At 38.3% G+C, this 15,039-nt stretch overlaps 1 protein-coding gene across 1 annotated transcript; it reads right to left on the bottom strand.

Moving 5' to 3' along the window:
- Positions 1 to 555: 555 nt before the first annotated feature.
- On the bottom strand, positions 556 to 2,385 carry LOC8282881. The gene is made up of 2 exons (XM_048370669.1): positions 1,281 to 2,385; positions 556 to 1,166 (listed from the first exon to the last, which is right to left on the bottom strand). Exons 1-2 carry the CDS (start codon positions 1,993 to 1,995, stop codon positions 1,084 to 1,086), a joined length of 798 nt encoding a protein of 265 aa, XP_048226626.1. The 5' UTR covers positions 1,996 to 2,385; the 3' UTR covers positions 556 to 1,083.
- Between the last annotated feature and the right edge of the window lie 12,654 nt (positions 2,386 to 15,039).

The following is a 15,039-nucleotide window of genomic DNA, read 5'->3' as shown; positions in this document are numbered from 1 at the left end:
AAAGGAAAAGGAAAGCACGAACCTTAAAATGAAAAGTGTTTTCATTATGCATTTCAGCGAAAAAATCGTGAAAGTTAATGAGCTTATCAATAAAGGAAATTTTTTGCTAATGTGGATTAATAATTATTTTTCAAGAGTGAGATCTGATAAAATAGGTTATTATTATTAATTTTGAGAAAGATATAATAGGCTTTTAAGTATGTTATCATGGAGTTAGTTTGTTTCCCACATATGCAGGAGAATCTTGCATCATTACCTACTGTACGGAAAAAAACAATTGATAATGCTACCATTAGTTCAAAAAGAGTAAATAATTAAAAAGTGAGGCAAAATTTATTTTTAAGCTTTTTAATTTTCAGTTTTTTTTTTTTTTTTTTTTTTTATTTTTTTTTAATTTGGATGATTCAGACATTAGAGGTGCACTAGGTCCTCCCAATTAGACTGACACTTTAATAGCACCAACATCATGCGTCATTCCTAAACTGTTTATTAAAATAATCAAATAATAAACCAATATAAGAGAGTAAAATAACAATCAGAAAGGGCAAGAAAATGTAAAGAGAAATAACCTGTAGAGCATTCCATATCCCAACAACATAGGACATTTTGGGTAAAGATGTCCCAAATTCTCGAGACCATTTAAACATATATGACAAGAAAAAGGCCATGGATAAACTGCAATGCTGCCAATGATCATCTATTGGAAGGCGATCCAGTAGAAGTCACCAACATAAAAAGACGGAAAGGAGACAAATAATGTCGTCATACCTCCCTACTCCATGCACCACGAGAAGACGGAATGTGAAAGAAATAAAAAGCCACCTTATAAGAGAAAGTACCATTACGAGAGAATTACTAAACAAAACGACTAGGAGAAAAGGCTATATTATGGATATCGTCAACAATGTTCGGGTATGCAGCTGAAATTGAAGCAGGGAGGCGCCATTAATTTAGCTAAAAAATATAACTAATCTTGGTCGAAAGCCAACTTTAAACATTCATTGGTATCCCAATCTTCTCCGCTATACAATAGCCTAGAAAATCATCTGACCAGAAGGAGAGATCCGAGTCCATGCAAGGAATTCACTGAGAGGTAGCCTGAAGCTTGCTGTACAACTCCCTAATAGAAGGCCATACCAAGGATGAGCGAGGGACACCTGAAGCAACTAAGTAACGAGACCGTAGAAAGCGATAAACAAAACTATCATTAGAATAAAACTTCCAAGCTATCCTGCAAAGCATTGTTCTATTCAAAACATCAAGGCGTTTTAAGCCAATACCTCCTTCAGAAATAGGCTTGCAGCAATGACCCCATTTAACTGTGACCAACTTCTTATAAGACACCGAGCCCGTCCATAAAAAGTTTCTAATCGCCTTTTCTATAGATTTGAGCAAGGAAGAGGGCCAACGATACATCATAAAAGTGTGAAGTAGAGAGGCAAAGATGACTGAATTGATCAACGCTAAGCGGCCAGCCATGAAGAGGGTACGACCCTTCCAGTTATCAAACTTAACAAGAATGTTGTCCATCGTCGCCTTCAGCCACTTCGCTTTAGGAGCTCCTTGAAAGTTCAGCACACCCAAATAAACAAGTGGAAAGCTGTCAAGACGCATAACCGTCAGAAATCGAAGGGCTAAAGCTCTACGAAGGGGAATAGACTTGCTTAATAAAACCTCTGATTTATCCAAATTAACCCGTTGACCTAAGATCATGCCGTAAGAATCGAAAACTTTATGAATAATCTCAACATTAGACTTTGTTTCTCGAAAAAAGATAAGCAAATCATTTGCATAAAAGAGATGTGGAGGGCAAGAAACATTACGGCCTCCGTCCATGCCGACTAGTTCACCTAAGTCAGCCAAAAAGAAAGAGTCCTGCTCAAGAAATCCTCGGGCAGACAAAAAAGAATGGGCGAAAGTGGGTCGCCTTGACGAACACCATGAGAGAGTGCAAAGTGACCTTTCGGCGAGCCATTGAGTGAAACTGAGATTCATGCCGATCTGAAAATATTCTCCACCCAAGTACAAAAAGTGGAAGAGAAACCAAATTTTGCTAAAACCGCATGAATGAAAGGCCACTCCATGGAGTCAAAAGCCTTACGGATGTCTATATTTATTGCCAAATTCTGATCCTAGCAATGATGATTAAGAAGATTGAACCCTTCCGAGGCTGCAACAACACAATCCTCAATGTGTCTCCCTCTCAGAAAACCAAATTGGTTGGGAGAAATAATCCTGGCTGCTATTTTCCTAAGACAATCCGCTATAATCTTAGTTGCCACTTTAAAGAGAAAGTTACTTAAAAATAATGGGACGAAACTTATCAACAGAGTCTGCAGCCACTACTTTAGGAATGAGAACCATGAGATTAGAATTAATTCTAGAAATAAGATTGCCAGTTAGGAAAAAGGATCGAACCGCATTACACATCTCTTTACCCACAACAGACCAATAATGGTGGAAAAAATGCCCCGTAAAATTGTTGGGTCCTTGAGCACTTGAAGGTGTTGGGTTTTTTTTCTTTGTTTTTTGACCCATTAGGAAAGCCCAACTATTGAGTCCATTAAAGTCTTATTTAGACTTTCTATTTTGGGAGCATATTAAAAAAAAAAAATGGGTCTGCCACTATCTAAAAATATAAGGACAGAAAGAGAGCAACAGATTCAGAGCACAAAAGGTCACAAAACATGAGCTGAATGCTCATCCCGTTTTTCCAGCAGACAGCAGCAGAAAAGTTCCGTTTCTGGTAGATTGAACCGTTGGATCGTCGTGATTTTTGGACAGCAGCTACACAGCATCTGGGCCAATATTTTGGACGGTGAAGATCGGGTTTTGAGGTCCGGAGGTCGGGTTTCGTTGGTCTGGACAGTAGCTAATTTTCTGGTGATATATTTCTTATCTTGGCTCTATTTTGATTCCATACACCTTGATGTGCTTACTTCCAAGGATATGATGATTTTGTATGCCTCTAGTATTATCTAGAGAAGACTTTGTATTGCTCCTTTGATGATGATAGTGGATTTAAACGGCCAAAATGGTCCCGTGGTTTTTTCCCTAGTTTATGGGTTTTCCACGATAAAATTTCGGTGTCTTTATGTTGTTGTGTGCTTACTGTTTTAGCTCAATATCTTGGTGCATAGCAGTGGTATTGTGTATGTTCTAATTGCATTAAGAACACTCTACTTGTTTGCATCCTCAGGGGTTCATTCAAGTTGGGAAAGTTTAGACAAACGGAGATTAATTCCGCATTTATTTGTTTACCGTTTGTGGCTGTTTTTCCCATCAAATTAGTATCAAAGCTGAGTTCTTCTGTATTGGGTTAAACTTGTTTGAATGATGGAAGCTAACACAAGTAGGATGATCAATTTGAATGGTTCTAATTATCATGTTTGGAAAGGCAAGATGGAAGACCTACTCTATGTGAAGGATTATTATTTGCCTGTGTTTAATACTGATAAACCTGAGAGTAAAACAGATGCAGAGTGGAATATTTTGCATAGACAGGTTTGTGGGTATATTCGTCAATGGGTTGATGATAATGTTTTGAACTATATCAGCGGAGAGACTCATGCTCGCACTTTGTGGAACAAGCTTGAACAGTTGTATGCTAGAAAGACCGGAAACAATAAATTGTTCTTAATAAAACAGACGATGAGCTTGAAATACCATGATGGAACTCCTGTCACTGATCATTTGAATTCTTTTCAGGGAATCATAAATCAACTTGCAGGAATGGGTATCAAGTTTGAAGATGAAATACAAGGCTTGTGGCTCCTAGGCACTTTACCGGACTCATGGGAAACTTTTAGGACATCATTGTCCAACTCTGCAGCAGATGGTATTATCACCATGGAATTAGCTAAAGGCAGTGTTTTAAATAAAAAGATGAGAAGAAAGTCACAAGGTTCTTCTTCACATTCTGATGTCTTAGTTACAGAAAGCAGGGGGAGAAGTCAGAGTAGAGGTCCAGGTAACAAAGGGAAGCATCAAAGTAAATCCAAAGGAAAGTTTGCTGATTTTGAGTGCTATCATTGTGGTAGAAAAGGGCACACAATACGGTTCTGCAGGCAATTGAAAAAGGAGAAGAAGAAGAGCGATTACAGCAATCAAAAGAACCATAAGAAAGATGAGGGTGGTAATGGCAATGCTGAAGTTAACACTACTACCGATGAGTTCCTTATTTGTTCTGATCTTGATATGATCAACATTGCACATGATGATTCGAGCTGGGTTGTTGATAGTGGTGCTATATGTCATGTAACATCACAGAGGGATTTTTATTCATCTTATACTCCAGGTAACTTTGGTAATGTTAGGATGGGTAATAATGGACTATCAAAGATTGCAGGCATCGAAGATATTTGTTTGAAGTTTGACACTGGGATAGAGTTGGTTTTACATAATGTAAAATATGTTCCAGATATGAGACTTAATTTGATCTCCGCGGGCCTACTTGATGATGATGGTTACAGCAACAACTTTGGTAATGGAATATGGAAACTCACTCGTGGTTCTTTGATCGTGGCTAGAGGTAAAAGATGCTCAAAGTTGTACATGACACATCCGAAGATCTTCAAGGATAGGGTCAATGCTGTGGTGAATACTGACATGACTGATTTATAGCATAAGAGACTTGGTCACATGAGTGAAAAGGGGATGTCTCTTTTGTTGAAGAGAAATGTGTTACCGGGTGTGCATGATATTCATCTAAAGAAGTGTTCTCACTGTTTGGCAGGTAAACAGAACAAGGTTTCCTTTAAGAGCCATCCTCCTTCCAAGAGGGAGAGTATACTTGATCTGGTGCACTCTGATGTTTATGGTCCTATGAAGAATAGGACACTTGGTGCTTGCTCCTACTTTGTCACATTCATTGATGATCAATCCAGAAAGGTATGGGTTTATACCTTGAAATCTAAAAATCAAGTATTTGAAGTGTTTAAGCAGTTTCATGCCTCGGTTGAGAGACAAACTGGAAAGAAGCTTAAGTGGAGGTGAATACATTGGCCCATTTAATGCTTACTGTAGAGATCATGGTATTCGACATCAAAAGAGTCCTCCCAAGACACCACAGTTGAACGGATTAGCGAGCGGATGAGCGAACTTTGATGGAGCGTGTCGGGATGTTTGTTGTCACATGCGGTACGCCAAGTTCATTCGGGGAGAAGCTTTGAATACGGTACATGTTATTAATCTAACTCCTTATGTTCCTTTGTCTTTTGATGTACCCGCATGTGGTTTGGAGTGGCAAAGATGTTTCTTACATCACTTAAGGGTCTTTGGATGCAAAGCTTTTGTGCACATTCCTAAAGATGAAAGATCAAAGCTTGATGTGAAGTCAAAACCATGTGTTTTCTTGGGTTATGGCCAAGATGAGTTTGGTTCTGATTATATGATCCCGTCCACAAGAAACTTATTCGGCCGAGATGTTGTGTTTGTTGAAGATCGGACCACGAAAGATGTTGAGAAGAAAGAGCGATTCCTCAACATAATGATGATGTTCTTGATTTGGATCCAGTGCCTCCTCGGCATGTAGAACCACCTCTTGACGATGATGTTCGGAATGATGAACAACATGATCGATGATATTGATGCTCCGAACAGCCCGGAGGTGGATGAAGAATTTCATTCGGAGATACCGGACGTGCCACCATTTGTCCCACTTAGGCGGTCTACAAGAGATCGTCATCCTTCCACTCATTTTCGGCCTAATGAGTATGTCTTACTCAACGATGGGGGAGAGCTTGAGTGTTATGCAGAGGCCATGGAAGATGAGCACAAAAGGGAGTGGGTTGAAGCCATGCAAGATGAGATGAATTCCTTACATGAGAATAATACTTTTGAGTTGGTGAAGTTGCCTAAAGGCAAGAGAGCTTTGAAGAACAGGTGGGTCTACAAAGTGAAGACTGAAGAGCACACCGCACAACCTAGGTACAAGGCTAGATTGGTGGTCAAAGGGTTCAGTCAGAGAAAGGGTATTGATTTTGATGAGATTTTCTCTCCGGTCGTGAAGATGGAATCTATTCGTGTTGTTCTTGGTTTGGCAGCCAGCCTTGATCTTGAGGTTGAACAGATGGATGTCAAAACAGCTTTTCTTCATGGTGACTTGGATAAAGAAATCTACATGGAGCAACCTGAAGGTTTTCAGGTTAAGGAAAAAGAAGGCTATGTGTGTAGACTTTAAAAGAGTCTTTATGGGTTGAAGCAAGCACCAAGACAGTGGTACAAGAAGTTTGAGTCAGTTATGGGGGAGCAAAATTACCGAAAGACTACTTTAGACCATTGTGTTTTCTTCCAGAGGTTTGGTGATGATGATTTCATCATTTTATTGTTATATGTTGATGACATGTTAATTGTTGGCAAGAATGCAGAAAGAATTATTCAGCTGAAAATACAATTGAGCAAGTCTTTTGCTATGAAAGACTTGGGGCCAGCAAAACATATTCTTGGCATTCGGATCACTCGAGATAGAGCTTTGAAGAAGCTACACATGTCACAGGAGCAATACATCGAGAAGGTGATTCGCAGATTCAACATGGATAAAGCTAAAGAGGTTAGTTCTCCTCTTACTACTAACTTCAGGTTGACAGATAAAGATTGTCCATCTTTTGAGAAGAAGATTGAAGAGATGGATAGAGTCCCTTATGCCTCAGCTGTAGGGAGCTTGATGTATGCTATGGTGTGCACACGACCTGATATTGCCCATGCAGTAGGTGTTGTTAGTCGTTTTCTGTCAAATCCAGGTAAGAAGCATTGGGAAGCAGTGAAGTGGATTCTCATATATCTACGTGGTACTTCCAAATTGGGTATAACATTTGGAAATGGAAAGCCGATACTTGTTAGTTATCGATTCCGATATGGCGGGAAATAAGGACAACATGAAATCCACTTGGATATTTGATGACTTTTGCAGGGGGGAGGCTGTGTCATGGCAATCGAGACTGCAAAAGTGTGTGGTTTTATCCACCACCGAAATTTGAGTATGTGGGCTGCAATGAAACGTGTAAGGAGCTATTATGGCTCAAAAGATTTATGCAAGAGATTGGCTTTGTGCAACAGCGCTACGTGGTTCTTTGTGATAATCAAAGTACTATTCACCTTGCTAAAAATTCTATGTTTCACAAACGAACCAAGCATATCGATGTGAGATATCATTGGATTAGAGATGCACTTGAAGACAAACTATTTAAACTTGATAAAGTTCATACTGATGATAATGGTGCCGATATGTTGACAAAGGTTCTAGCAAGGGAAAAGTTGAAGGTATGTTGCTCCATCGCCGGTATGGCGAACTCTTCCTCATAAGTCAAAAAGGGGGAGATTTGTTGGGTTTTTTTTCTTTGTTTTTTGACCCATGAGGAAAGCCCAACTATTAAGCCTATTAAAGTCTTATTTAGACTTTCTATTTTGGGAGCATATTAAAAAAAAAAAAAACGGGTTTGCCACTATCTAAAAATATAAGGACAGAAAGAGAGCAACAGATTGAGAGCACAAAAGGTCACAAAACATGAGCTGAATGCTCATCCCGTTTTTCTACCAGACAGTAGCAGAAAAGTTCCGTTTCTAGTAGATTGAACCGTTGGATCGTCGTGATTGTTGGACAGCAGCTACACAGCATCTGAGCCAATATTTTGGACGGTGGAGATCGGGTTTTGAGGTCCGGAGGTCGGGTTTCGTTGGTCTGGACAGTAGCTAATTTTCTGATGATATATTTCTTATCTTGGCTCTATTTTGATTCCATACACCTTGATGTGCTTACTTCCAAGGATATGATGATTTTGTATGCCTCTAGTATTATCTAGAGAATACTTTGTATTGCTCCTTTGATGATGATAGTGGATTTAAGCGGCCAAAATGGTCCCGTGGTTTTTTCCCTAGTTTATGGGTTTTCCACGATAAAATTTCGGTGTCTTTGTGTTGTTGTGTGCTTACTGTTTTAGCTCAATATCTTGGTGCATAGCAGTGGTATTGTGTATGTTCTAATTGCATTAAGAACACTCTACTTGTTTGCATCCTCAGGGGTTCATTCAAGTTGGGAAAGTTTAGACAAACGGAGATTAATTCCACATTTATTTGTTTACCGTTTGTGGCTGTTTTTTCCATCAGAAGGATCCAGTGCCAGAACCGCAACATGAATATCAGAATCAAAGGGAATCTTTGTTAGCATAGATTATCTTCATCCGTGACTAGCTCAAGTATAATGTGATCAATAACAGAAAAATCATGAGATACATTACTAGCTTCAAATAGAGAAGAGAAGTAGTCTATAACATTATTCTCAATAATAGAAGTGTCATCAACCAGATTACCATCAATAAAAAGAGAAGCAAGACCATGCTGGGGACGTCAACGAGCTAAGAGCCCATGAGAAAAAAATTGAGTTGCGGTCACCCTCAGATAGCCAACATACTCGAATTTTATCCTTTAAAAGGGTCTCCTGTCGAGAAAGGCTATTCTCAAGAACCATAGAAAGTTCCAATTCCTTGATATGAAGTTGTTCCATAACCCTATATTCTCAAATATCAAGCTGAACTTGTAGAAGATCCTGCTTTAAACAAGAAATTGTAGAAACAATATCCTCGAAAACTTCCTTGTTCCAAGACCGAAGAAAGACCCCGAGCTGTTTCAATTTCCTCATCATAACATACATTGGATGGCCCGTGATTGAGAATGAGTTCTAAGAATCATTAATAGCTCCTAAAAGACTCTCATGTGAGGTCCACATAGTGAGAAAACGGAAAGGCTTAGGCACCATTGGAAGTTGTTTGCAAGAGAGCATAATGGGATTATGATACGAGTTAAAGTGCGCTAGAGCATGACACTTATTGACTCTCAAATTCTGAAATGAAATATCAAAGCCAAGTGTCCAGTCCAAAACGAATATCAACTTTGTGCTCAGCAAGCCTATTATTGGTCCATGTATACCTAGGGCCCTTAGTGTTCAAACAAGTGAGGGAGTAATTAGTCATCGCCAAAAGGAAGTCATGATAAGAAGCCGAGGAGGGGGCTCTGCCATTTTTTTCATGGGCACCAAAGCATGCATTAAAGTCGCCTAGAACAAACCAATTACATTCAATCAAAGTGAAGAGATATTCTAGTTCTGCCCATAGTTGACGTCTTACATAAATAGAAACACTAGCATATACAAATGTAATGCAATGAGTATCGCTGCCCATCATGAACTGAATAGTAAGCTGTTGATCAGAGCTAGAAAAGGTGGTGAGAGAACCAACAAGCTTATTCAAAACAAGAACCCATAATAAAGGAAGAGGCATCTGATTAAAAGCCTAAAGAGACAAATCCAATGAGTTCCAAAATCGAGCATTAATAAAAGAGAAGTGCACTATAGGTTCTGCAAGACAAAGAAAAATAGGACTGTGAGTACGACAAAGGTTATGAACAGAACGTTGGGTCTTGGGATCGCCTACACCCTTACAATTCCAAAAAAGGGCATTCATTGAGAATGAGTTTGACAGGTTACCGCCCTTGTTTGGGGTCTGTTGCCAGTAAGAATCGGAACTGTAGTCGTGTTAGACTTATGTTCTTTTTCTTCTTAGCCGATGCTATTTACCATTCTTCCTCCTTAGCTTGATCTGCTCACGACTGATTACTAATAGCTACCAATTCATTTTGGGCATTTTCCTGGGAAGCAACATTCTTCGAGAGAATAATCGAGCTAGAAGAAGCATCATTGTGCAAAGTATTATTTTCAATAGAAGGAACTAAAATATCCTTCTGCGGGTCAAGATGCGGATCTGGAAGGGCACCATGCTTCCATGAAATATCATGATGTGACCCGAGGTTGCCTCATTCAGCTTTGTCAAAACATTTCTAAAACTGATATTGTACTATTGTCAGCCTTCGGCCGCCATTTTTTCTGAACTAAGGAACGTTCCCTTGAAGGTTCCCGAGGTTTATCTTTCAGATCTTGTCCCTGCCCCTGCTTGCGATCAGATCGGACAAATTTTGAATGCTTGTAGGAGGCATTTCACGGCTTACCGGAGAACACATCTTACAGAAAGTGGAAGGTTCTCATATGTGACATCAATGTCAAATAAAGTTTCATTACACTATAACATTTGAAGCACTTGAAGTGATTTGACGAGAACAATATAAAACAAGTATGCCGGCAAAGTGCCCCAAATCACCTTCTAAAGTGGCTTTAATGAGAAATAGGGTACCAATATTACGTCCAATGCCCACCAGGATACGAGGGTCCAAAAACTCCCAAGGTAAGTGATAGAAACGAACGCAAACTTGGGTTGTGGAATATTTAACCTTGTAGGAATCAAAACTCGGAACCCATTGCTGTAACCTAAGTATGCCAGGTTTTAAAACAATGGCTCCTCTCCCCTAAATTGTCTTCTTTGCGGTAGCCGATGGCAACAGAATGTGATAGAAACCTCTTCCCAAAGAGATTAGGTACCAAGGGGCAGACAAGTTCCATACTGATGCATGTTTATTCTTTAGCTGCCATAGAGTCTCACCCTTACTTAAGGTGATCAATGAGTTTTTGCATAGGGCAACCCGCTTCTGGTAAACCTCGTGATTAATTTTGATGGCTTGATAGCTACCTGGTTTCGGCACAGATGGCTATGGAAGGGTATCTAACTCCACGACAATAGCTGCAAAAGATTTCTTCTGAGGAGGGGATACCTCCTTCGATTGTTGCACAACTTTCCCAAAACACTTTGTGGAGAAGAGTTCTGCATGGCCTACGTGATCATCCTCATTGCATGAAGAGCGTAGCCAGTAATCATCACGCTCTGGTTGTTCTTCCTGCGACATGGAGGCCACACCGTGAGAAAAACCCTATGTCACCTTATGTCAAAATCTTCTTTAATTGTCAGTTTTATTTTATTTTATTACGAGCCATTGTACTTTTAGTTTTGATTGAATTGGAGACTACTAAATAAAACAAACAAAAAGGCTTATAAAATATGTATAAAAAGTTATTAATAAAATAAAAAATAAAAAATGCAAGAATTTAATAAAATAAATTAATATTTCAAAGACAGTAAAATAAAATATGGAAATTCGGAGCGTAATAATGGATTTTATAAAAGTTTAAATATATATATATATATATATATTTCAAAAAGAAGATGATGATGAACAGGGGTTGAATTTGGTTTGTAATTTGCTTTGAAGAGGTTGAACAGGAGTAAGACTTCGGGAATAAGAGTCTCAGGGGCATTACCGTAGTAATTCCACCACTGTTTAAACCAGTAAGGGATTTTGGAGGTTTGGATGTTGGTGTCGAAGTAGAATAGCCAGGAGTGGCTTCTTCCTTCGTTTTGGATAAGAAAGGTATTGAACCAGGCTTGCTGGTAATCCCAATAGGAGAAAGAGGTGTTTAGATTTGAAGGGTAGATTCTTTTTAGAGAGGTAGGGAAGGAACGAGGAGAGTGTAAATCCATACCCCAATCAGACGGGTGAAGGATTCTTTGGATTGTGCATGTTGAATATGCAGGGTCTTTATGGGCTTTGTCTTTTTTGAAATGCTTGAATTTGGCTGAACCAGTAACCTCAAGGATTGGTAATAAGCCCGAGGCTTTGAAATATTCCAGGTTTAAAAAACCAACTTTGGAGGGAAAATCTTTGAAACCAATTTTGAGGGGCTTTCTGTGCAGAATCCTTCCTCAATGGTTAAAATATTTTGAAAAATAGGTTTTTCCAAATACTCATTTGATTTAAAACGTTTTGATTGCGTCAAAACAATCTCCTGAGAGTTTAGCTTTGAAAAACTATTTGAGTTTTGAGATAGATTTGGAGGGAAAATCTCTATCTCGGTATTTTGAAAAGGGATAGATAGTATACCTTTACCCTTTGTAGAGGAAGAGGACGACTTTGGAGTCGCTTCTGGCTTTGGAATAATTTGCTTTGTAGATGGTTCAGACAGGGATTGAACCATTTGTTGTATTCTTCCATCCTTTCAATGAATTCAGGATCTTGCTGAGCAAGCCATTCCTGAATTTGTTTGGCTTGATCGGCTTTGAAAGGATCCATTTGTTGTTGAACTGGATCCGGTTGATTAATTTCTTCTTGGATTATCTCAGTCCAAGTCCTGATGGGCTTTGAAGTTGAAGGGAGAACTTCCTTCACTGGTCTTTGAATTTGGGCCGGTTTTGAACTAGCCGTGGACTTTTCTTCTTTGGACTTCGATTTTCTTGGCATTTTATATCACTCCTGTTTTTGTAAGAACTCTCTGGTTAGAAAGTCAGGAATAGAATTTGATTCTCCTCGAATAAATTCAATCTCAAAATCAAAAACGGATAAGATAGCTTGCCAACGGGCGAAAATCTGTTTTGAAGCTATATTTTGGACATCTTTTTGTAAAACTTCTTTTGCAGACTTGCAATCAATTCTTAAAAGAAATTTTTGATTTAAAAGATCGCTTTGAAATTTAGAAATCTGAGAGAACTATCGAAAGGATTTCCTTTTTGATAGTAGAATAATTCTTTTGGGTATCATTCCAGTGAGCAGAAGTAAACTGGACAATACATTCTTTGGAATTTTGAACTTGCTTTAGAATCCCACCGTATCCTAACTCTGATGCATCCGTTTCTACAATCTTAAATGCAGAAGGATCAGCTAGATGCAAGCAAGGAATTTCTAAAACTTGTTTTTTAATGCTTTGGACTATCTTTGTATGCTGATCAGACCAAGGAGGAGGGTTTTTCCTTAGCCTATCATGCAGAGGCTTTGCAAGACAGTTTAAATTAGGATAAAAATCCATGACATAATTTAAACTACCAAGAAATCTTTGAAGCTGGGTTTTTTCCTACCTTCCATTCAGGGGCTTTGTTCCTTACTGTGACAGGACTAATGGACTTATCCTTAAAGGGATAAAGGATACCATTTTCTTTGCAGTAAATTTGAAACCAATCAAAAAATTTGATTTGGGCTTTGTTTTGAATGCAAAATTGATAGTATTTTTCCTGAATACTATCTTTTTCTTTTAAAAAATTCTTAAAAAATCAAAGTTTCTTAAGATGGTTTTTCTTTGAATAGAAATCTTCATGCAAGAGTTTTTTATCAATTTCAAACTCTTTTGAAATCATTTGGATATCTCTTTCTTCAGTCTTGATTGTAAAATCAGTCTTGAAGAGAGGAAACTTTGAAAACTCATAAATTTGTTTCTTTTGGACTTTGGGTATTTCCCAATCGTCAATATGCTTTGAAAAATCTTCAATAGTGATTTCTTCACTATTTACTAGACCTTTGTACCTCGATGATTCAGAGGCAGAAGAATTTGAGAAAGAAGAAGATCTACAGAAGAAAGGTTCTAAATTCATTTTAACCTAAACCAAAATAACTTTCTAGACAAGCCTGGACCACAGCTCTCGACTTTATCGCCTCGTCGTCGGGACTTACTCTCAAGCATAAAATGAATGTGAACTTGCCTATAGGAAACCTGATGCAGTCTAAAATGAATGTAAAATCTTTGTAATATAGATATGCTCCTAATACCGGAACCCAATAGGCTCTGATACCAAAATTGAAACAAGATCTAGAAAATAGAAGGAAATAATAAACAGTGAAGATTTAGATATAAGTTCGTGGCGTTGTAACCAGATTCATGCTTTCAGCAGCCTGTGGGAGCTTTAGATGCTCTTGCAGAATCTGTTTTCTAGCCTATAAACTTATAGATCTGAAAATAAATTTGAACAGAAACAATCAGTAAGTTTCTGATGTGCAGGATCCTCTTACGAGGCAAGCACAGAGCATACGCTTGATGAAAGAAACAGGAAAGAAGAAGATAGACAAAGAAATAAACTTTGAATGCTTTATTAATAATAACAGGCTTTGAACATAAACATATAAACAATCTTTGAAAGCTTTAAATAAACATACAACTTTGTAAAACTTTGAAACAAGAAGAATATAGACTTACAAGAGGAGTTACAAGATTTCTCTCTCTCTTACTCACTCTTTTCACTCTAATTTCTTCTGTGAGAACTAGATAATAGAAGGGCTTTTCTTTCTAGAATTCTTTCTTCTCTCTTCTAAGTTCTGAGGGATGAAGAAGGAGGACTCCTCTATATATAGAGGTCTTGGAGCTTTGGATACTTGTCACGGGCTTTGGATGCTTTGCTTAGTGGAGTAGAAATGATTCCACTTGTCTTTGGAGTCTTGTGGAGATGCTTCACATGCTTTGGAGTCTTTTGATAATGCCAACCGTCTTTTGAGAAAGTTGTCGGCCATGCTTTGAAGGAATCTTTTGCTTTTTTGACTTTTCTTTTTCTTTTGTCTTTTGTCTTTTTCTTTTCTTTTCTTTTCTTTTTCTTTTTCTTTTTTCTTTTTCTTTTCTTTTTCTGGGCTTTAGTGTGGGCTTTTTGGCCCAACACAAATAACCTTGGGCTACCATTTCTGGTTTTCAACCCATGGGTTTTTAAAGAAGGAGATAATATTTATGAGACTTTGAGTATCCCATAACAATCGTCTCCCGCTGCATCATCCAAATCGAATGCAGCAGTACTAGCACTGGAAGAGGATGATGAAGAGGCTTTGGATTTGCCTTTAGAAGAAGCTGTCTCAGACAACTGTTTTATAAGTTGTAGAAAATCTTCTTCGGTTTGAAGTTTGACCCGACTTTGGAAGGAGAAAAGACTTCTGTGCCAAGAACGTTGTTTGTTCTTTAGGAGGAGGCAAGAAGCTATGTTTGGTCAAGAAGTTTTGAACGGCTTTTAGGGACAGTTTGTCTTGGTGGTTGAATTTATCCCACCATTTTACTTTGAATCGACGGATAAGTGTAATCTCACCATCTGGAAGCAGATTGAAGTGAAAGAATTCAAGTATGCTGATCAGACCAAGGAGGAGGGTTTTTCCTTAGCCTATCATGCAGAGGCTTTGCAAGACAGTTTAAATTAGGATAAAAATCCATGACATAATTTAAACTACCAAGAAATCTTCGTCGGGTTTTTCCAAAATTTTATCTGGAAACTTTGAAGTGAATGCAAGGGATCTCTCAATTGGAGTAATTGTACCCCGAGAGATGTAATGACCAAGAAATCTAATTTTCGTTTGAAAAAGAGATAT

Source organism: Ricinus communis, chromosome 2, assembly GCF_019578655.1.
Source record: "Ricinus communis isolate WT05 ecotype wild-type chromosome 2, ASM1957865v1, whole genome shotgun sequence".
Lineage (NCBI taxonomy): Eukaryota > Viridiplantae > Streptophyta > Magnoliopsida > Malpighiales > Euphorbiaceae > Ricinus > Ricinus communis.
The sequence above is the reverse complement of the archived record's forward strand: the minus strand, read 5'-3'. Positions and strand labels throughout refer to the sequence as shown.

Excerpts from the sequence above, each read along its gene's own strand:
- LOC8282881 (XM_048370669.1), bottom strand. The coding sequence starts at position 1,995 with ATGAATCTCAGTTTCACTCAATGGCTCGCCGAAAGGTCACTTTGCACT. Across the intron at positions 1,167-1,280 it reads CAAGCCTATTTCTGAAGGAG|TTGCTTCAGGTGTCCCTCGC; the intron begins GTATTGGCTTAA and ends CTCGTTACTTAG.